Here is a 22,963-nt window from a genome sequence, read left to right as displayed (position 1 = left end):
TAATTAACAAAAATTAAGAATTTAATAAACTTTTAAAATCATTTTTTAAAAGGAGCATTAATTGAAATAATACCCATATGATCAATATATAGGTGATTCTTTGAATTCATTATATGACACATTTCTTGTTTGTATTTAAACACTAATTTATTGTTTTGAATACACTTCTTGTTTTTTTTTATTATTTAAAAATAGAAAATGATTGCAACTCATGTATAAAATACAAGAACTCTTATGGACTTACTATATAAAGATAATGACTTTTAAAAACTATTTAAAAAAATCGATATATTAAAAAAATTTAAAGGTAGTTTTTAAGGATCCAAGAGAAGCCTATATTTCTTATAATTTTTAAAATATAAACTAGGAAATGTAAGTGACTGTTACTTCCTATTTTGTTTTTAATCTTAAAATTAGAAAATAATAACTTTTGTATAAGATATAGGAAATTTTCAAAAGCTTACATTAAAAAATTAATGATGTTATAAACTTAAGGTGTCAAAAAATTATACTACCTCAAATTTTAAAATATGAAAAATAATTTTTAAAATATGAAAAATAATTTTTAAATAGATAAAATAAATCTATATTGTTTTATGCAAGATGTTATACTTTTATATAAAATTATGGTTTTAAAAACAAAAAATAGAAAGTATGTCTTGATATAAGATAATTCTCTTTAAAAATATTTCTAATGAAGTTAGTGTCATGGTTCCACTCGCCATCCAATATTGTTGAGTTCAAGGTTGTAATGGACACACATGGTTCAGCAACTATCATCAGTTTTGCTTTTATATTGGGCCTACGTCCTCAAGAAAAGATCTCGATAACGTGTTGTGAAAACTCACCATTTATAACTCTTCCTTCACTCAGGTGATGTGGAATACTATAGTTCATCTCCCTTGGTCCTTGGAGCCCAACATCCTTGTTGGCACACTTATGGGTAAAGATCAGTCGTTGGCACACTTTCGATTAGAGATTAGACTTTGATACCATTTTGTCATGACCCAACTCTCCACTTAATATTGTCTAGTTTAGAGCTATAGTGGCATACACAAGCCTACCAACCGGCCCTGATTTTGCTTCTTTATTGGGCTTATGCCCTAAAAAAAAAATGTTTCAATACACAAAATTACTCCCAAATTACTTTTAGTTAAAAAACAAAAGTAAAAATAAAAATGATGTATGTTAGAAAATTGAAAAAAAAAAAAAAAAAAAGGAAAAACGTCACGTGGGCAAGATGTGGAGTTGGACATATAATAAAGAAGGGAGGGTGGGAACCAAATCCAAGTCGGTGGGAGTTGTATAAATGCTTTACACAAAAGGGGAAGGGCATGGGGGGGCGACTTGGGCCTAATAATTGAGGAATATGTAGGCATTCTTTGCTGCGTTTGCATCTATATCTTCCAACATTGATATCATTAGCTTGGCCCTCTTCACAATCCCAATGAATCATCTCTCTTCTCCCTTTCCCCACATGCCTCTTAATTGGATCTTCAATCCTCCATCATTGCCTTTGATTTCAAAGTTTTCCCAACATTAAATTACATTATTGCTTATGTTTATTTGATTCTTATGTTAAGTAAATTTGAATGAGTCAAAGAGTTTCTTTGGAATTACTTTTTAATATTTGCAGTTAACCATAATAGCAATGAAAATAGTATGAGAACGAGGGTGAATAATAATTTCATGTAGAAGAGAATATTTAAATTCTTATTGACTACGTTTGATTCCCGGAAAGTATTAAAAAAAGAAAAAAATATAAAAAAATTATTTTCTCATTTTGGTTTCAAGTCATTTCCATACTTATTTCATCTTTTCAGTAGTACTTTCTATCATCAAAATGGAGACCAAAAAGGATACAAGGAAAGAGAAGTAAGAAGGAAAAGAAAAAAAAAAGACTAGAAGAGAACTAGTGGATATATGCAGATTCAAATCTATAGCCTTTATCCAGTGTGGAGCAAAGGCTAAAAGTTTAAAGGCAATAGGCAAGAGCAAAAGAGAAGAAGGGAATATCATCATGGCTTTAGCTTCACATAGTGGTTGACAAGGTGATATGTTGGAGCTGGGCCTCCTCTTTTCAGATAACAAAAAGAAAAAAACAAGCCAACCCTTCTTTCATTTCTCTCATTTCTTTCATGTCTCATTGTTGTTTCACCCTCTAGACTAGTCAAATTCTCCTCTACAGTGATGTGCCAACCCATTCTCCTCCACAAAATACAATAGATAGGGAACAGAGAGAAGACGATAAAAAGAAAAAGGGATTGCTTTCACCATTTACCAGAATTTGAGCTAAGTCCCAAATCCAAAGAATGCTGTATAGTCCACAAAACCGCCATTGGCGGCTTGCTTTACAACCCGGTAAGCTCCTACAAGGAAGTAATCAAAACTTGCAGAATGTATGTATATACAATATGACAAATATGAGCAGACCAACCTGGGTGGAAGATTAAGGGAGGATTTGGTGATGGTTGCAGTTTCCCAATTGGTGAGATAGTGGCCCAGTAGGTTTGATGCGAGAACTCCCTTAGTGTGGAATTATAAACAGTATTTTCACATAAAAAGTACTGTCTTGATCTCTCAATGTTCTATGCATTTTAACAGTCAAGGTGACACGCAAAACTGAGTTTACAACGTAATGGTCATATGGTGCCAGCTACGAAAATGCTATTTCCTGAAGAATTTGAAGTGTCTTCTGATGAACCTGATGCAAGATAAGGGAATTTGATTAGGAATGATACACAGAATTTCATTATGGTAATTTGGAAATATCCAACAACATGCAATGTGAATTGTGCAAATGAGCTACAAGCAAAATGGGAGCTTACCCATTCGAGGTGTTGCGCTGTGATGCCAGAGATATTTCCACCATATATACCACCTAACACCTGCAAAATACAAAGGAAAAGTTGTATTAATATTGATCCATTCGTCATTGCTGGTCGCATGCTATGCGACATGAAGAACTGGGTGACGACCAGGACTCTGGCCCCCATGTGCTCAAACCGTGCAAAACGATTATCTGTATAAGCTCAAAAATGTGAATTATGTTTCAATTTTCTGCAATATACCAATCCATTCTTGGCACAACCTCAAGTCAACTGGACTTGAAACCATTCAGTAACCACTCTTTGAATTAATAGCAAATGGAAATGAGTGTACCTTGGAGACAGTCTCAAGAAACATGCCAGGGCGCACAGGAAGAGGTTTTCGTCCTGTTACACTTGACTGCAAATCATGAGAAAAATCAATATTCCAGAATGCTTTAATTAATTTATTGATCAAACCGACCAAAATCCTCTTTCCCACCCATGAAAGGATCTATATATCAAGTGTAGTAAAACTCACTCTGCCTGCAATCCCACCAGAAAACTTTCCACTACTAGAATCTCCTTTGTCACCTTCGCAGTTGTCTGCACCTTCATCTTTTCCTTGCATTACGTTTTTAATCATTTCCTGAACAGTTTCCCCAGGTTTCAAGGCAACCAGCTTGGTCAAGAAGTTCACCTGCAGTGACAAGACTTGGTGGTTAGGCCACCACCACGACCACCATAATCAATAGGGTAAATTTCACTCACCTCCCTTGAGGTTTGAGCTAGATATACTTAGGCACCATTGATTTGAAATTTTGTTAAATACCTCCCTTATTTTGTGTTGAAGGGAAGGTGAGTGAAAATAACACATGAGAAGTGTAGAGGAGGTATTTGACGAAATATCAAATTACGATGGCTAGGTGTATTTAGCCCAAATCTTAGGGGGGGTTCAGTGAAATTAACTCATAATCAATAACAGAAACAAGAACAAAAGTTAATTCTTAAAAGAAAAAAACAATCAGTCCTAAATTTCTTCAAATGGTTGCTGGTAAGTCTTTTCATTAATATATTTCACTAAAAACAAAGTTAGGCCAATGAGAATCATCTGGCCGTCCTATAATTAGATTCAAGATACCCTAAATTAAGAATACAAACCTCTGATTCGGGGAGGGTATTCAAACCACGGTCATTCCTTTCATCTAGTATTCCACCTCCCATCATATTCCGGGCTTCCTCTCTGATCAAAACCAGTCTTGCAAGCAGCTTTCGATCAGGAACAACTGGGCGAGTTTCCATTGTCTGCAAAAAAAAAAAATTGATGTAGTATATAGGATGATTAAAAATACATAAAAATTGCTGAGTTTGGGGGATATCTGTATATTTCACCAAAAGGGGCACTTTGTAGTTCTATTATTATAAGCTCCAACTAAAACAAATGATAAACAGGAGGGAAGAACAGATCACACTCATTCTCTTTCTCCTTCCATTTCTATCCTTTCTTCTTCTACCCCTACATAACTCAAAATAATATGGCATCAGAGCTAAAAATGCTGGAAAATATATCAGAAGATAAAACAGAATTGGGGTTGATGATGTCAGCATCCATAAGGATCACTAAAGATGGAAGACCCTAGCTTCTGGATTACCTAATCTAAGAGGGCTTAGATATTTATTTTCCTGTAATTTTCTCAAAGTATCTAAGGCAGGTTTCAGTTTCTAAATATTTTCGAATTAGAGAAAGATGGACATGATGGGGAAGTGCATTTGGAATATCAAATTATCATACAATACCCTATCATTATACAAGACAGCTATAAGATCAACCATGCATTAAGTAGAGCATGATGGTCAGTTATAAAACAAGTCAAATGATGAGAGGATCAGAAGTGAGCATGTCCGAATGATGTTAGAATGGTGAGTGGCAATACAAGGATGAGAAATGAATCCTTTTGTAAGGAGGATATGGCTTTAAATAGAGTGGATGGTGCCCAAGCAGTTGGATTTAAGGCCTTGTTGATTTGATGACAGTCACATGTGTGCATGAAGACAGACACTTTACTTCATATACGTTCAAAAAGGAAAAGAATTTTTGAATAAGCAAATAAATTTATTATAAGTACACCTAACACAAAGAGGGGACACAACAACAATGTCAAAGAAAAGGATGAAAAAACATAAAACCTGTTGGATTAACCCCAAAACATCCACAAAATCCAGCAAGGTCAAATGACTGATTTTTCTCAACCAGAAAGGATTGCTCCAAACCATCTAACAAAAAATCTATGAGTATCCTATTTTATAACCAGATAAACCCCACTGCACTCTTGAAAGAAGGAAAAAGGGGCAAAGAGAAAAAAAAAGGTATGCAACCTATTCAACGAGTTAAAAACAGCACCAATAAACTGAAATAAGAAAAAAAATGATACGAAGATCTATGCTCCTATTGGGTATCAGAATCAAAAAACATGTGTTCAACAATACCTGCAAATTATTCATAAACTAATGAAGTGAACTCTGTAAATAACACTATAATATTAAAAATAGCCTACATGCACCTGTTGCTTGTAGGAAGATATTCATATATGCAGAAGACATCTATCAAAGACATGGTTTCACCCTTCACCCTTTTTAGACCACAAATTTACATGGAAAGTAATTTTAAAAAACAGGAACTTAAGTCCAGAAATACAAAAATTGAACATTTTATCTACCCTGAAATGGACATCTATCCAAGATGAGCTACATGTTCTTTAAAGGATATTGTATAACTCCAGATACTTCATCTATGTTCAAGGAAATAAAAAAACGAGGAATCCAATGTTTTTACAGTAATTACCTCTAGTAAATCATCAGCTTGGTTCGCTATATCATTTAGATTTGCCCCTGGAAGTTGAACTTTGGTGCCATTTTCACTTTGAAATACACCACCACCTGCAGCCACTCGGCGTAGCAATTCATGTCTGCTTTCTTTCTGGGGAGTTCTACAGAGTAGGCCAATCACTTGAACCTAGAAAAAGAGGAACAGAAGAACTTCGTGTTTATTAAATGGTAATGGTCAGCTAATCTTTGAAGAGAACAAGTATAGGGAATTTAACTCCAAGGAAACATCCTCACATGTGGGGGACATTTTTTAGTAAGATGAGATAATACAGTCTCCTTGATCACCTCCAGAAGTGACTTGCGCTGAAAAGAAAAAAATGATACATCATTCACTGCTGAAACCGACAATAACTTCCAATCAAAAGAATTAAATCCTGTAACAATAAGCTTAAGAGAGAGGACAAATACGCCTGATAATTGAACAAATGGCTTCAAGTTGCATTAAGAAAGGAAAAATTACTGTAGCACTATGTAATTTCACATGTGGTTTTAAATGTACATAGAGAAAGCACCATAATCATCATACAGCATCACAGCTGATTGTATCATTACTGCCCATCAGTATGTCCAGGACTATCCATCTAAATATGCTCAATCAGGAAAATACACCAAGTTTTAAGTGATCTAAGCCAGCAAACAGGTAAAAAAAAATGTGACAGATACACCTCAGCTTCATTTATGTATTACAATGTCACACTAGATGCTTTTAAAATGTTTCAAAAATGAATTATGATGAAACCTGGAACCATTTTCTCCCTTTTTTGTTGTTTTTTTCCCCTTCTTTCCACCACAAATGGAGTATAAAGTTTTGATAACAAAAATGAAAGGAATATAAAGCAAATGGGAATTAACAAAGAGTAATTATGCAAGCATCAAAATAAAAATGAAAACTTGAAATAAATACCTTATCATCCTGGTCCTTTTCAGCAAGTTGTATCATGTAATCTAGTGCCATCATAAACCCCGACTCCATTTGATCAACTCTCTTCCCAATGACTCCTTGTGCGGCCAACTCAACTGCCACTTCCTCGGATGCTTCATCCATGTTCATATCTTCCAACTGTACCCAAACTTACATATCAAAGGATTACTGGCTTGTACACAAATTGCATGTCGATGTATAAACAACTTATAACAAAAGAAGCAACAGGTTCTTGAATGATCTTGTGAAGATTCCTCTCGAAAAAATGAAACAAAAAAGAATGAACTTGGAAAGAGCTCAGTATTTGGCATTGAGCTTGCTAGCCACTCTATGAATCAATTTGGATTGAGAGGGCACTAAAACTATTTTAAAATGGACAAACAATTGGAGAGCTGAAGGACAGAATCCACTTCTTTCTTTGGGTATCTTTGACCAAAGAGTTTGCAGGCACTTCAATTTTTTTTTTTGATGGGTAATAAAAGCGCATGCATTAGAAACACCTAAAAGTGGCGAAAGCAGTACACATGAAGCATACAAACAATGCCCAAAAAAAAAAAAACTAGGCGGTAAGCAGACAAAAAAAAGGCCTTTCCTTACTTGACAACCGACCAATCTACAAAATCAATCATAGACAAAGTGTGATTCTCTATATACACCCTAGCCTAATTCACAAAAGTACACATGAAGGGGTGATTGGTTCTCCATTTCTGGAAAGAAGGCATATTTCTAGTGTGGCATGGTTTTACTTGGGCCTTCATCTTTGGGTATTTAGGAATGAAGGTTTGCATTCCTTAATCTTTCCTTTTCTTTGAAGGATTTTCAATTCTTCTTTGCTCTTATTTCCTTTCTTCTGATAATATTTGTCCAATTCCTATATGAGAAAAAAGAAAGGAAAATGAGCAGCACATATAAGAATAATGTGGGATCGACTTAAAGACTAACTATGTCATAACTTAGGCCTATTAGTCAAAACCCTGGAAAAAAATGCAAGATTTGAACTAGATAAACAAATATAGAAGTTATATTTGAGAAATTGCACTACTGCAAAGTGGCAGCTTGAGTAAAAGTAAAATAACCATCTGGGCTATGTTTTAACTACAGGGGGTCACAAGAATATGGGGTTCTGACTATGCTAAAACTAAACATGACACTTCATTTGATGTGCTGATGATCTCTTCGCTTGCTGTGTTGATGATCTCCAAACTTTTGGCAGCAAAACATGCCAGCATTTTGCATTCGAAGACAATTTTTTATGATAAAGTAAAGCTTAATCCAGAGTTAAGGAGGCATTTCGAGAGAAAGTCAATGAATAACAATCCTCTGCAGTTTAGCATTCTTGCAATTGTGACATTCAATTGATTTGTCTTCTAGGTAAAACTCCGGTGAGCCCATGTGAGGTTAGTTTCCTCTCTCTGTCTCATTCCCCAGTTATATTTGCTACGTTTCTATAAACACTCTTTTCACATAGCTGACCCTTCCTTAACCGTAATCTTCATCCTAAAACCCTAGCCCTGCTTTAACCTTATCCCTGCAAGTTGTTAGTTGGCAATCTCCCAGAGGCTCAACCTAAAACCCAATATTAGACCACATCCCACAACCCTACTACCATCTTCACATAGAATACAAGTAAGAGGTGCACAAAGAGACTCCCCTTGTTGAATCACACAGGATATTCGAAGAATTTAAGAAACAACTAACTGAACCTTTCACTGATACGGAAAAGGGGTAAGAAGAGACATAGAAAATTATATCCACACATTTAAGAGAAGAAACTTTTGATCCGATTAAGCTCTTTTGAAACCCCAATGCAACAAATTCCTAGATGTCTTATCCTGGCAGTGTAATGGACATAGGCTTCGAGCACACACACCCGTGTGCTCAAGAAAACAAACGAGTCATGAATACAAACCATCTGAATTCACGAGAACATGGGAGGTCGTGATGGAATACAAAATGAAAGAGAATATTTTCTGTTATGGGCACACTTTTCCAAGACACGACACATGTCCATCTTGGAAAAGTATCAAAACTAGAAGGATATTCAAGAAGGTAACTTTTTCACCAAAACAAGCACCAAATCACTTGTTAGCAATGCTAAGATTAATGCCAAACCACTAGAAAACCAAGAAGAAGAAGCTAATCATCTTCATATGCATAAAGATCAAGACGTGAGAACAAAATTTAGCAAAAATCTCCAACATGGTAATAGGTGGTTTTGAACACCAAATAAAAAACTGAACTTTTCCGCTATCAGACACTCAGTTTTACCAGTGGTTTCCCTATTTACTTTTGGAAACTTCAAGATTAGCTAAGTGAACATATACTAACAAAAAATCAGTAATAAAGCTCCAAATCAGAATGTTAATTTACCAACACAACATGAACTGTTCAATTGGGCAATTTCACAAACAGTTAAAAGGCATGCCATGCCTACTAATAGTTCCTAGAAAAGAATTTGTATTATGAATTTATGATTGGTCCGTTGAAATAGTAGTAAAGGGTCCTTATTGATCATCACTTTAGACCCATATAGAAACATCTTGCACCAATTTTTATTCAGAAAGCAAACACTGCATTCTTATTAGTTTCAAAGCTAAATAACTTCTTTCAGCAGACAAGGGCTCTTCTCACAACCACCACCATATTCGAAAACAAACAAGTTGCTTTCTAGAAAAGAATGAGGAAAAATGGGTCCAAACAGGACCATAGAAGCATGCATAGAAACATTACAGTACATAGAAGATTTACAAGTAAAAAATTGAAAACCCAGTGAGAAAAGTAAAATGGGCCAAACAGAGACTTAAGGTTATGCAAAACGACTTACATTACAGTTAACGTAGTGATAATAAGCAACAGAAAGGAAGAGAAAAGAAGAGAGGACATACAAGGTTGACCATTTCTTGGGACTTCATCAATAAGAACAGAGGTGACTTGTTCACCTCCTTTGAGGAGAGCTTCATAGTGGGAATTGTTTTCATCATCACCACGCTGTTCTTGTTGGGTCGATTGTGAAGTTCCACCAACTTGATAGTTGCCACACATGGGGATGAAGCTATGCTTCTGAGTTTTCTTGCACATGGATTGGTGCCAGTGGCAGTAGAGAAGTGGCCTTGTGGAAGAAAACAGAGAATTTGGGAAGGGAATTATAGGCAAAGTGGTGGTAGGAATCATGGAGAACATGACTGTTTCGGGAGGGCTGTTGGCTCTGAGGAAAATGATAGAAGCACAAGGAAATAGCAGGAGGAATATTTGAGAAGGGAGGTTGAAACGGCGTCGTACTGGGGAAGGTGCGGTGAAGAATTTCCGAAAGGAAATTGAAGACGACGTCGTATAGGAAAAAGGTACGATCTTTTCGTTATAGAGGTAAGGCGTGGCAGCGTGTGAGGAAGAATACTCGAAACGACGTCGTACAATCAAAGCGCTGTAGAAAGAAAGAAATGGAATTCGAAACGACACCGTATAGGAAAGAGTGGTACATGACTAAAAAAGAACGGCAAAAGAAAACGACGTCGTATTAAGAAGGGTAACGGGAAAACTATAAAACAACGTTAGATTAAAATGAAATAGCCCTTACCGGATGAGAACGGTAAAACAGAACGACGTCGTATTAAGGAGGGGTAACGGATTGCAGAGTGAGAAAAATAAAAAATACGTCGTGTTTAGGACTTAGGAGGGTTATAGGAAAACAATAAAACGATGTCGTATTAAAATTAAAGAAAAAAAGAAACAGCGCCGTCTGTGGGAATCGAACCCACGACCACATGGTTAAAAGCCATGCGCTCTACCGGCTGAGCTAAGACGGCTTGATGTGAAGTTTCGCAGTAAACGTAATAATCTATAATTTAATCCAGTTTATTAATAATCTAAAAATAAAAAAATTAAATCAATATTTTCTTCTGTTGCTGGGAGGGAGCGAGCAAGAGCGATATAAGCATTGCGAGGAAAGGCGAAGCAGTGATCCCTAGCCTCTTTGCGGTTCAATTTCAGGTAATCATGTTCAACTTCCTTTTTCATGCATTAGGCTTACAATTATTTTATTTTATTTAAGGATTTTTGGAACAAATTAGGGTTTGTATTGAATTTTTGGGAATTAGGGTTAATGTCTTTTAGTAGCTAGTACTGATTTTTTCTTCGATTTGGATAGCTTTTAGAAAAAATCCAAAAAGAAAAAAAGAAAAAAATTGTGTTTTTCGTATATCGTGATGAAGGTATCAGTGGTGGTCGAGCCCGTAACTGGGGTTAAGAAACTCAGAAAGCATTTTGGATTCCAGATGGGGTTGTTTCGAATAAAATCAAGACCAAGTTCAATGAAGAAGAATCGGTTTTGAGTATTCTCATGCCTAAATCAGTTAGAGGAGTTAGTGGGGTTGGGGTTGAGGAAGTGAAAGAAGAGGAGATTGGTAGATGGGGGAATAGAAGGACTGGGCCTGTAGCCGACAAGGTTCCTGAAACAGAGAATCCTAGAAAGAATGAGCAGGAGATGGAACAAGGGAAGAAAGATGTGCTCTACTCTACTGTAGATTAAGATGTTTCTGAATCTTACGTTTGATTTTTGTATTTTTTTTTCGTACAAATAGTTAGATGTGAAGTCATTCTTGAATTTATGATTTGTCATGTAGATATGTTTTTTTAACTCAAGTTGAAGCTGCAAAACAAGGCTTTTGTTAATATCCTAAAGGTCATTTGCAAACTCAGGGGTATTAGAGATGGTTAGGGGTATGCTGGGCTGGGTTGAGATGGGAGAGTCTTGGAATTGGGGTTGAGTCTGGGTAACGGGGAAGAGGTGAATGTGATAAATAAAATTTAAATAGCTTTGATTAAATGAGTTCTGGGATGGGTAGAGTGGATTGGCTTGAGGCTTCAGAATGGGTACTGAAGAAGAAGGTAGAAAAGTTCAGTAAATATGCAGGGATATCCAGCAAGAGTTCTGAAAAGCAGATGATGAAATTTTTATGGGTATGGAAGCTGGATGGAAACAGAATACTTTTAATAGTTCTAGAAAGAGGAGGGGATGGTCTTCCTTTGCATAACCCAAAAAAAGTCTTCATCAGTAAATGATGATTGAGCAAACTGTCAGGATCAGGTGGATGAAGGAAGTATTGGCGAGAGAGTGTGTTTTAGGTTGAGAGATGCGGGTCAGAATGTTGTCTTGGAATGTGAGAGGTATTAGTAAGATGAGGAAAAGGAAATTGATCAAACCTTTCTGGAAAAGCTAGCAAGCTGATATTATTTGTCTTGTTGAGATCATACTCTGTAAAAGGGGGAATATCAAGCATAGTTTGAAATAATATATACCTAAGAAACTAAAATGGAGTTGATGTCCAAGGAAATGGTTTGAAGCATAGATATGGATTGTTTTTTATGTGAGGTTGTTTCTTGATGCTCGGAGTGCAGTAGGTGGGATGTTGGTGATATGGGATGCGAGAGTTGTGTTTCTCTTGGAGTTATGATGAGTTATTATGCTAGTTCTCACCTTTATGGAGTATGTTTTGTCAATTTGTATTTGGGTTCTATGCAGTGCACTCCTAATACTAGATTGATTTTAGTCCTGAAGATTGAGAACTGTTTTCCATTTATTAATCAAAAGTTGAACTTGAGGAAGAAAAGTTTTTTTGAGTTGCAACTTCAACTAAGTTTTTCAATGACTTATTGAATGAATTTATTGATTTAATTATAGTTTTGTTTTCGATTATGCATTAGTTACATCTATATTTGTCTTATATGATTGTCAATATTTGGGTTTAGGTATATTTTAGTGATATTTCTTATAATTTATGAGGCAAATAATTAAGATTGGAATATTGATTCATTGTGTTTTTGTTTTTCACATTGAAGATTGAAGAAAAAGAAGAAAAGGGAAGAAGATGGGAGAGCGGAAGGTATTGAACAAGTACTACCCTCCGGATTTTGATCCGTCAAAGCTACCAAGAATAAGAAGACCAAAGAACCAACAAATCAAGGTGCGAATGATGCTTCCCATGAGTATTCGCTGCAACACTTGTGGTAACTACATCTATAAAGGCACCAAGTTCATTCTCGCAAAGAAGACGTTATTGGCGAGGTCACTTTCTTGCTCTCCTTAATTTCTCTCTTGTTTCTTTTCATATTTCTATTTCTATTTATCTAGGAATATATTGTTGTTTTTATACTCCATTTGCTTGTTGGAAATGTTCTAGAGAAAGGGGGAAAGGAAGGAATTTCTAATTATGTTATTTGGTGTGTCTTAAAAAAAAAAAAAATAGGAAGGAAAATGAAATGTAATGAATATGAGAATAAAATTGGAGATGGTTATTGAGTTCAAACTTATTCTTTATTTTCCTTTATGCTTCATTTGGATCTCTAAATATATTAGGACCAAAGGTACTAGGAAGGGGGAATAAAGGAAGGAATTTTAAATCCGTTGTTTAGTTTGCTATTCTATAGGTACAAGTGAAATAAAATTGGAGAATATATTGTGTTTGGACTTCTTTTATAAAAAAAAAAAAATTCCTTGGCGATGCTTTTAGAAAGTAATGTCAATTTTTAGTTGTTTTCAATTCTTAGTGCTGGCAATTTTTCAAAGGATGAAAAATAATATTTAAAAATAAAAAAATTCCTTGGGTCCTTTGCCAAACATGATACCTTTTCCAAGTAAGTACTTCAAATTGGTTCTCCATAGCTGGAGTAGCATTCCCTATGTAATTTTTTTTTTGGTTTTTTCTTATCTTTTATATTTTAAAAGAGATTAGAAGTATTTATGGATTTGATCATGCTTGGGAGCTTATCTAGAGAAGAATCAGTTAGGAAAATATAGTACTACTTGGACTAGATGGAGCGTGAAAATGTTGTGGGTTTTTTTTTCTTCATTTGAAAGGTACAAAAAATATATATCCATGTCAAAATTAAGTACTATAATTTCATTTTTGCATGGGCATAAAATGTTACCCTTTACTGTTTCAATTTTCCAACTTGAAGTAGAAGCTTGAAGCTTCCAATATTTACATGTTATTATATCAATGCAAAAGTGGGTATTTATGAATAGAATGTTAGATTTTGATCATGTGCTTAATATTTTTTTCACTTTGCTTTGTTCTGTTATCACTATAATGCATATTTATTGATTTTTCTTGATGGAACTTGAATCTTTTTTCCTATCAAAAAGAATATTTGATGTTCACTGAACTGAGTCTTTAATGTTTAATCATTTGCAGACATATTTGGGAATCCAAATATTCAGGTTCTACTTCAAATGCACCCGATGCTCTGCTGAGCTTACAATGAAGACAGACCCACAGAATTCAGACTATGTTGTTGAGTCCGGTGCAACACGAAATTTTGAACCATGGCGAGCAGAGGATGAGGTGAAAATTCAAGTTTAGGTATTATTTAATATTATTTTCAACATTTTTAGGACTTCATCAATAAATATATTGTTCTTTCATCAGGAAGCAGAGAGTCAGAAACAGAAAAGGGATGCTGAAGAAATGGGTGATGTCATGAAATCTTTGGAGAACAGAACGTTGGATTCAAAAAGAGAGATGGACATCCTTGCTGCATTGGATGAAATGAAGTCCATGAGGGTCTGTGCTTGCTTAATTTTGTATTCTGTAACAAGATCACAAGACATGTTCACAAACATAGTGACCTTTTAAGGCTCAAAACACATTATGACTAGGTTGGTTCTGATAGTTCTGTCAGGGACACTTCTGGATACTTGTTTCCAAGGATAAAAGGCTAAAATTGTGATGTGATTAAAATTTTATTCCAGATATGTTTCTTTGTTATTGTTTTCCCTTTTTTATTGCCTGATTGGTGCTATCTGTAGACAATTGGTTGTCTAACACGGTATCAAAGTCTTTTTTGGCGGGAGGTCATGTGTTCAAACCTCACTGCATGTTTATTTCCCGCTTTATTAAGCCCAAAAGAGGCTGTTTGAGCTTTGTTTATCTATGGGCTTGTGAGTGCCTATGTGTCTCTTCATGTATGGATATGGAGTTGTACATGAGAGAGGATGTTAGAGTGCATGATATACATTATAGGCTCAAATCCTAAAAGCTTGAGCTTTTAGGAAAATTAGTAGTTTAACAGTTTTCATAGATACTAAGTGCCTATTTTTTATGCCTGGAAGTTCTTTTAATCTTTCATTATTCATTCATTGCCCTTTGAAATGTACATCAATTATATGCATTATCAATGTTAAAACATGTTTTGTTTGTGCTTTTCAGTCAAGACATGCAACTGTGACTGTTGATGAAATGCTGGAGGCCTTGCAGAACACAGCTGAGCAAAAGGTATGATGGTTATGCTATTTATTTTAGTTCATTTATACCCTGGAATGCAAATAGTATTTGGGAAACTGTGGACACCAAATCCTGATGGGTGCCATAGCTGGACTTTCTCAGATTTGCATTTCACAAATTCTGTTATGGCCTCAAGGATTAATGCACTCCTTTCCTTCGTAATTCTCTCATTCCTCTTGTAAGATTTGTGTCACTTACCATAACAATGATATACCAATGTATTGGTTGTTCATAGTTAGACAGAAAATATAACCTGGACTTGGTAAATGCATGAAATAAATTACCTTGTTTCTACATAGGCCAAATATTATTCTCAGAAGTTCTACCCATAAATGAGTTGTAGTATTGACCTGAACCATTCTTGATAGTTACACTTGAAATGTAGTGATTCATTTATTTATTTTGAAAAAAATTAGTTGAGTTTTTTAGCTCTGGGTTGAGCCTCTAAGTTCAGATTCAGGATGGATCACTTCTGATCTAACCTTAAATCAGGAAGGCTAAACAACCTGGCCCATTCAAGGCTGTAATTTTGCTGACACCTGCAGTCTGATTTTCATTGGATTTTTTTAAGCTGTTGGACCAGCAGCATTATAACAAGTCATCTGGAGAACTTGCAATCTTTCTGTTTAGAGATGTTTGAATTACAACTGCAGTACTATGTTATCATCCTTATCATACAAGATGCCGTAACCAAGGACGAAAATTTCCTGAAATATCGGGGAGATTTTGCCAAAATTTCCTGCGTCGGTTAGGACCGACATGATATATCGTGGAGAAATATCCACCAACATTCACCATTTCTTCCTGAATTTTCGGGATTTTTACCGATGTTTCTCATTTTTTTTGGGATTTTTACTGATGTTTTCCTATTTATCAGTGAAATTTTCGGTGGTCAATGAAGTCAGGGGCTGGGAGGGCTTGAACCCAGATCTTCATTGTAAAAATTAAGGCCCTTGCAATGTGGGCTAGCTTACTTTCACTAAGATATGCAACACTTATATATATATATATATATATATATATATATATATATATATATATATATATATATATATTATATATCTTATTTAAACATTTTTTGTTAAATTTTTTATTTTAATCAATAAATTAATATTTATTATTTTATTTTCAAATTCAAATTAAGTAATTTTAAAAAATATAATAACCATCATATTTTAATTAGTCTTTATTTATATATTTTATGTAATGATTAAATACAAGAAAAACATATACTTTTAAATAAATTATAAATCTTTTTAAACAAAAAACGATTATATATATTGTTTCTTTCATATTCTTAACTATATTCAAATTAATTATTTTAAATGTATTTTCAAGTCCTAGAAAAGAATTATCCAATGTCAAAAATTATATTATATATACAGATTTTATTCAACAAACAACTTTAATATATGTATTATTATTTCTTTTATAATATTTTGAAATTTCCCTTACATTTCTACAAATTTTGATCAATTTTCATTCTACCAATATTTTTTGTCAATATTTCTCAATATATCCATAGAATTCAACTACTGATTTTTTATTTATTTATTTTTTTTTTTTATAGGTAAATTTTTTGTCCCCATTGGGACTTGAACCTGGAACCTCCCAAAAATTGATATATCTGTAAAAACTGATATTTTCTTCTTTGTTTGTAACTAATTATGTTCAGTAACATGATTGTCATTTTTCATGTTTGTAAGGGAGCCATGGTATTTAGCTTTGTTTTATTTGTTTTCTACTGCCCCTTTGTTTGACCATTTCTCTTCATGTTTAGTTCATCTCAATTAACTGCTACTTGAAACATCCATGATTTTAGATATATTCTGTGAACAAGTTATATATCCATTTTTTCCCTGGTGGGATCCCTCCATTATGTGTTGAAAGTAGATTGTCATGGTGGATTTTTATTCTCCAATGTGTTAAATGATATTCAACAAGAAATGATTGTTCATGCACACATTCTTTTTCATCATCCAAGCACATGACGTATCTAATAGTGAGGGTTTGTTCGAAGCATATGGGCTGTACTTTCACATGTATATGTCATCATCTCATGTTGGCTGGTCTCGCTGTGTTTGTCTGCAAATATTGATTCTCTGGGCATTTAGAGTAAGATTAAGTCTAGTTTTTTGGACTTAACTAGGACAAACAGTTGGTCCTTGGTCGAGAGTAGCTCTCTTTTTATTTTCGTTTAGTTTTTTTTTTCATACCTTAACAATGATTGAGGAAAAGAAAGAAAGAAAAGAACAGTAAAACAACAATTGGAAGCCCTTCTATTCATTTTTGTATGTTAAACCTCTTGAAGACTATGGCATGAAAATCCAGGAATTTGGACAAAATATATAGTATGTTTATGCTCCAATGTGCTGCATGGACTGCAAAACTTCTTTTCTTTTCCTGGGATACATTTCATAATGTTTTTGTGTTTAGACACGACAATTTTCTTGTGAGAAATTGGATTGAGATGAACAATCTCATGAAAGTGAACTTTTGAGAAAAGGAAATTATTATTTATTTCAGAATTCCTTCGGCATGACACTTGCTGAGCCTGGGGTTTATGCACATATGGTTTGGTGATCTTAAGTATTGATTGATACATCTAATATGTATGAGTTTTTGATGTGTGTGTGTGTGTGTGTGTGTATAACAGATATTTTTGTGTGTATGTGTTTGTTTGTGTCCTTCAGTTTTATCTAAAAAATTCCCATTTTGCTGCTAATTTCCACACTTCTTATTTATTGATATATATTTAGTTGATATCTCTGTATTTCCAGAACCTCAATACTATGGCCTATGTCAAGATCCTCTTTCATCACACAAACACAAGACCCACACATATGTTTGCATAATGCTAAGCTTTTTATTTTTATTTTTTATTTTTGGGGTATATTTTTCCCCAATCACTAAGTTGTATTATTAAATTCTAACATTATGACAAATTTATGTGCTGACAGGAGAAGAAGTTGGAAGAAGAGGATGAGGCACTCATTAAATCAATAGTATTTCATGTTAGTAGATGTGCATGTGATTCTTGAACTTTTGCTAGTTTGCTTTCCACAGCCTCACCTTCTCTTTGATTTGGAAGTTTGTTTCTAATATGGTTTGCTTTGTCTTGAACTTATGATGCAGGGTCTGAAAATTTTGTTCGAAGGATCCATGATGAAGATTTTGATGATGATGATAATGATGATGTAAATCCAACTAGCAATGGTGAAACATCTAGTGATAATTTTAAGGTATGCAGTATGCAAGTGGTGTGACGATTAATTCTGATTAAAAAAAGTGCTTAATAATTTTTATGTTGGTCGTTTCCCAGATATATCCACTTTGAATATTGTCTGCAGTGTTTAACATTTTCATGTGTGTTTCAAATTAAGCCAAATCATCCATACTTAGTGATTGCATCAGGTTGGATATGAGAATATTGCATGCGTTTCTAAAGAGTTCATATAATACTCTCTCAAAAGAGTCATAGCTGTGGAATAGGATTCTTTTTTACTGTTAAGAAAAGGAAAAGTGTAGACTGTGGGTCCATCAATCTTAAGTCTGAAGATTTTAGAAAACATAGAACAGCCATTACTCTTTTACTCAGCCTCAGCTTGAATTCTGGAAAGAATAGGGAAAAAACAAAGGAAAATTACTTAAAAATCAATTCCATTCCCAAGCAATTTTTAGGATATCCTTTTCTTTCCTGTTCTTTTTGCAATCCAATGGAGCCTTGTTTTTTCAATTCAAGACAACAAGGACAATAGTCAATCCTCATATGGAATCTGACTACCCATACACTTATTATACAGTCCTAGGTTCATATTCTCAGACATTTTCTATCTTAATGCTCCAGAATATTGAGTGTTTTCCGGCATTTTCCTCTTTGGTCCCACCTCTCCTGCTATGAGCCAAACCATGTTCTCCTTTAACATTTAGCCTCATTCTTTTATCTTCATAATGTATGTCAAGTGGAAGGATTCTATGTTTGAGAAAAGAACATTAGCAATTATCAGTATCTCTGTTTTTATGCTTGAAATTCAATGTTGAATTAATGGACTTATGCATGCAATAATATTTTAACTTTCTTTGCAATACAGAGGAGGAAGGTTGCCGAAGAACTTCCTAGTAAGCCAACAGATTCCTTGACAAAAGCCAGTACTTTTGACAGGCCAAACAAAAAAGGTTTGTGATGTGTGTTTGTATGATCTTTTATTTATTTATTTACTATTTTCAGGGTTAAACTGATTTAGTTTTTTCTGTAATGTCTTAATGAAGCCATGAAGACATTTTCTTGATATGTGCTATCTTTAAACGAGGGATATTGTATATTTTATAGTAGTTTTGGTTTGTGTGTCCTTCCTTAAGTTCTATCCCGTAACGCGTAAACTTTTAAGCATTGGAAGTTAGTAGAACACAAAGCTTGCACATGCTTGCTTGCTACCCTCTTATTTATCTACCATAAGTTTCGGCCTTCAGAGTCTTGTTTAGGATTTGTTTAGTTAAGGTTCTATCTCGTTGTAATGTTCTTCTTACATAATAAAAAAAGTATAAAAATGTGTTGTTTCCTAGATGTTTGCTAGAGATAAACCTCTAGCATTGAGGTGTCCATGTAACCAAGGATTAAAGGAATCAGAAATTGCCGAAATATTGGGGTTTGGATTTTTACAGAAATATTAGACGGAAGTTAAGACAAAAAATAATAGTGGGATGGAAATTAATCAGAACTCATAAAAATATTGGAAAAATTTTCAAGAAATAATGAAACAAACAATAATAGATATATTGGGATGATTTTATCGAAAATAATATATGTAGGACATAATTTGTGATGTTCAACAATAATATACAGAACTTGAAAACATGGTTTATATCGATCTATCTAGTTTGGATGTATTCAAAGATATAAAAGAAATGATGATGTATATATGATTTTTTTTGTTAAAAAGTACTTTTAATTTTATTTACAAGTTTGTATTTTTTGTATATTTAATTAATATACAAAAAAAAAAAAATATAAAAAGACTCCTAGATTATCATGATGATTTTTATATTTTCGACAATTAGTTAAATGGAATTTAAAGATAAGATAATTATAATTTTTTTTTTCAAAATTTTGATTTTAATATTTCATTTTTTATATAGGCATAAACTCACTATATATAACATATATGCCTAATGACAAATAAGGGCAACATTGTTCTAGTGGCAAAGGGTCACTATTTTCGTCCTCTAGGGCTTGGGTTCAAACCTAGTAGTCCGCATCCTTTTATTTTTAAAAATGTTGTGTTTGGTGTGGGGTGTCATGTTAATGTCACGTTTGGTGTGTGCATGTGTGACGTGTTTGGTCTGTCGATATTTCGATGATAATCACCAATAAGCCTAAATACAAAACACACACCTTCTCGAGTGGGATCTAATTCACTTTTATTCATCCTTGTGGGCCTCTTGCTTAGTTGCCTTTAATAGTGTTCCACTGAATGTTATTCAACATTCTTGGTATTTGATTTGTAACTCAAAAGAGGTGGATAACTATGAGAGAGTTTGAATCTTGAGGAGATTTGTTGTTATCTATATGTATGGTCCTCCTTGTATAGTGGAGGTGTTCAAGTCTTTTGTGTTGTTTTTTGTATTAAGAGGGGGGGACCTCTCATCCTTCTCTTGTACTTGTTCCTTTTCTAATATATTTCGTATTTTCGACCAAAACACACACACACACACACACCAAAAACGTACACTACCAAGTTTTGAACTTGGGTCTTGTGTGTGGAATGTAAGGCCCCTAATAGTAGACCGGCAATGTTGTTATAATAAAAATGCACATGAATATGTGTGTGTGCGTGTGTGTGTGTGTAATTAAAATGAATTATAAATGAGTTCGTTTAAATTATCTTATTATGTCTTTTGTATAGTAATTAAATACAGGACAAATATAAATTTATAAATAAAATTATTAACATTTTTAAATAAAAAAATACTTTTATATATATAAACATTTCTTTTATATCCTTAAATATATCCAAACTAAATACATTATCATTTTATTACTAATGTGATCTCAAATTCAGTATATTATGCCTAATATTACAAATTTATTATACATATATAAATTTCTTCCTTAACACAACTTCAATATATGTATTATTGTCTTTTCTATCATTCTTTGGAGTTTTCCGTAACATTCCATGAGTTTTGATCAATTTTTGCTCACCAATGTTTTTTCGTCAAAATTTTCATTGATATTTCTCGATATATCCATAAAATCCAACTACTGATGTATCCGTGAAAACCGATATTTTCATCCTTGTCCATGGATTAGTTTGGTAGGTGTTTGGGTTTGTTATATGAAATTAGGGTTGAATAGACAGACTTAATAATCACTCCTTTTATTCAATATTTTTGCTCAATACCCCTCTAACCTAGGTTCTGCTTTGATGGAGTTCTGTTAAAAAGAACTCATGCTTTGGTACAAAGGATACTACGACTGCATGGTATTTTTTCATTTTGATAGAAATGATACATTTTGTTAAAAGAATGGACTAATGAGAGAGAGAGAGAGTGACTTAGCACATGTTCTACCTGTGCCATAATGTGTTAACCAACACTTCAACATTGTTGGTTAGCATTTTGGAATAACTTGTCTTGCTTTTGGATGCAAAGAGCTCTTTACTCTGCTCAGAAAAGCAAGTAAGATGCTTCTTAAAAGGCAAACTGAATCTTAAATCATTTGTCTAGGCATTGCTATTTTTGGAATATGCTATTTCTTTGAGATCATGGAAGTCTGAGCATCCTATGTAGTCTATAAAGGCATTTACCAAACTGTGTTATTTGTCTTATTGTTAACAGAAAATTCAGGCAGTTCAGGTCAAAATGATGCTAAATTCATTTTCAAGTCATCATCAGTGAAAGTCTCTGTTGTTAAGAGACCAGTTGTGGCTTCCAAGGGTGACAATCTGGCAAAACTAGAAGAAAGAAAACAAGAGGAAGAGAAAGAGCCTAAAAATGATGGTACAAGCACTGGACTGCAATCATTATGCCAATATTATGAAAGTGATGAAGACAATTAGTGAGTATTTTAAACGTTTGCATATTGAATTTTCTTCATTTTCTCCCTTTGTATTTATTGAAAATCTAATTGTAATTTCATTTTTTGTTGGGATATTTGACAGGATCACATCCTCAAATGAGGATGGGTTGGACCTGTTAATTCTTTGCTGTAAGTGGGGTTGTTAATATGAATTAACCGAAAACTACACACTGCTGTGTCAGTTGTGAGAGAGCATTTATTCCCCAAGAGAAGGACCTATTTGGAGATTGAGCTCAATCATCTAGACATACATGCCAGTTGCTGCCAGGTGAAATTTAAGCTCCTCTTGGTCTCACATGTTAGACGTCACCATCCAGAATCTTTGTCATTAACACACAAGAATGCCAAGGTTCTGCACTGCCTGTACTTTTTAACAATTTCTTGATGAGCCTTCTTGAAATTCTATTTGGATAAAGTAATTGATATTGGATACTGAATTGGCGTTGTTGGGGTAACTTGTGGTTCCTTTATATTTTAGCGTGTTATTGTAGTGTCATTAAAGAAACTCTGTGATCACATTATTGCAATTGGCTGCTGCTTGTGGCAATAACACTGTTTCTTACGAGGTGAATATCCCCTCCATTCCTAACATTTCCAGTTATTTGTCAGTCCAATGTCCCATCCTCCATATCAGGTGGATGTTGTGCGTTTCATCTGAAGGCACAGTGAGAGATCCAACTAGAAGGGGCTGAAATATGCAGCAAATGGATTATTTCCTTCTTCACCTTCAGATTTGTATCTCAATGTAAGCCTTTCTGCCTGAACAAAGCTAAGAGGCCTCCTTTTTGATGATTTGCAGGTGACTGCCAGTAAGCTGGGCTAGCTCATCAGCTTTTCAGTGGAGGATGAAGCTTGCAGTCTTCTGCAATGAATTTGCTTGATTGGATGGTTTTGTATAACAACATTATATAGTGCTTCTCTGTCTAACCTGATCCTTTGGGGACACTCCCACAGGGTTGGATTCATATTAGCTGCTTGGCCAAGTTATCCT

At 34.2% G+C, this 22,963-nt stretch overlaps 1 protein-coding gene, 1 non-coding gene and 1 pseudogene across 2 annotated transcripts; 1 reads left to right on the top strand and 2 right to left on the bottom strand.

The window, feature by feature from the left end:
• Window positions 1-2,248: 2,248 nt before the first annotated feature.
• On the bottom strand, window positions 2,249-9,575 carry LOC117918039 (protein PEP-RELATED DEVELOPMENT ARRESTED 1, chloroplastic-like). The gene is made up of 9 exons (XM_034834570.1): window positions 9,501-9,575; window positions 6,598-6,753; window positions 5,928-5,996; window positions 5,650-5,820; window positions 3,969-4,112; window positions 3,349-3,507; window positions 3,163-3,228; window positions 2,829-2,888; window positions 2,249-2,704 (listed from the first exon to the last, which is right to left on the bottom strand). Exons 1-9 carry the CDS (start codon window positions 9,573-9,575, stop codon window positions 2,657-2,659), a joined length of 948 nt encoding a protein of 315 aa, XP_034690461.1. The 3' UTR covers window positions 2,249-2,656.
• A 770-nt stretch (window positions 9,576-10,345) lies between these two features.
• TRNAK-UUU lies at window positions 10,346-10,418 on the bottom strand. Its single transcript has one exon. It is a non-coding gene; the product is annotated as a tRNA-Lys (tRNA).
• A 132-nt stretch (window positions 10,419-10,550) lies between these two features.
• Window positions 10,551-22,563, top strand: LOC117919374 (annotated as a pseudogene).
• The last annotated feature ends 400 nt before the right edge of the window (window positions 22,564-22,963 follow it).

The sequence above is a fragment of the Vitis riparia genome, chromosome 7 (assembly GCF_004353265.1).
Source record: "Vitis riparia cultivar Riparia Gloire de Montpellier isolate 1030 chromosome 7, EGFV_Vit.rip_1.0, whole genome shotgun sequence".
NCBI classification, from domain to species: domain Eukaryota; kingdom Viridiplantae; phylum Streptophyta; class Magnoliopsida; order Vitales; family Vitaceae; genus Vitis; species Vitis riparia.
This window is presented reverse-complemented; position numbering and strand designations above follow the sequence as displayed.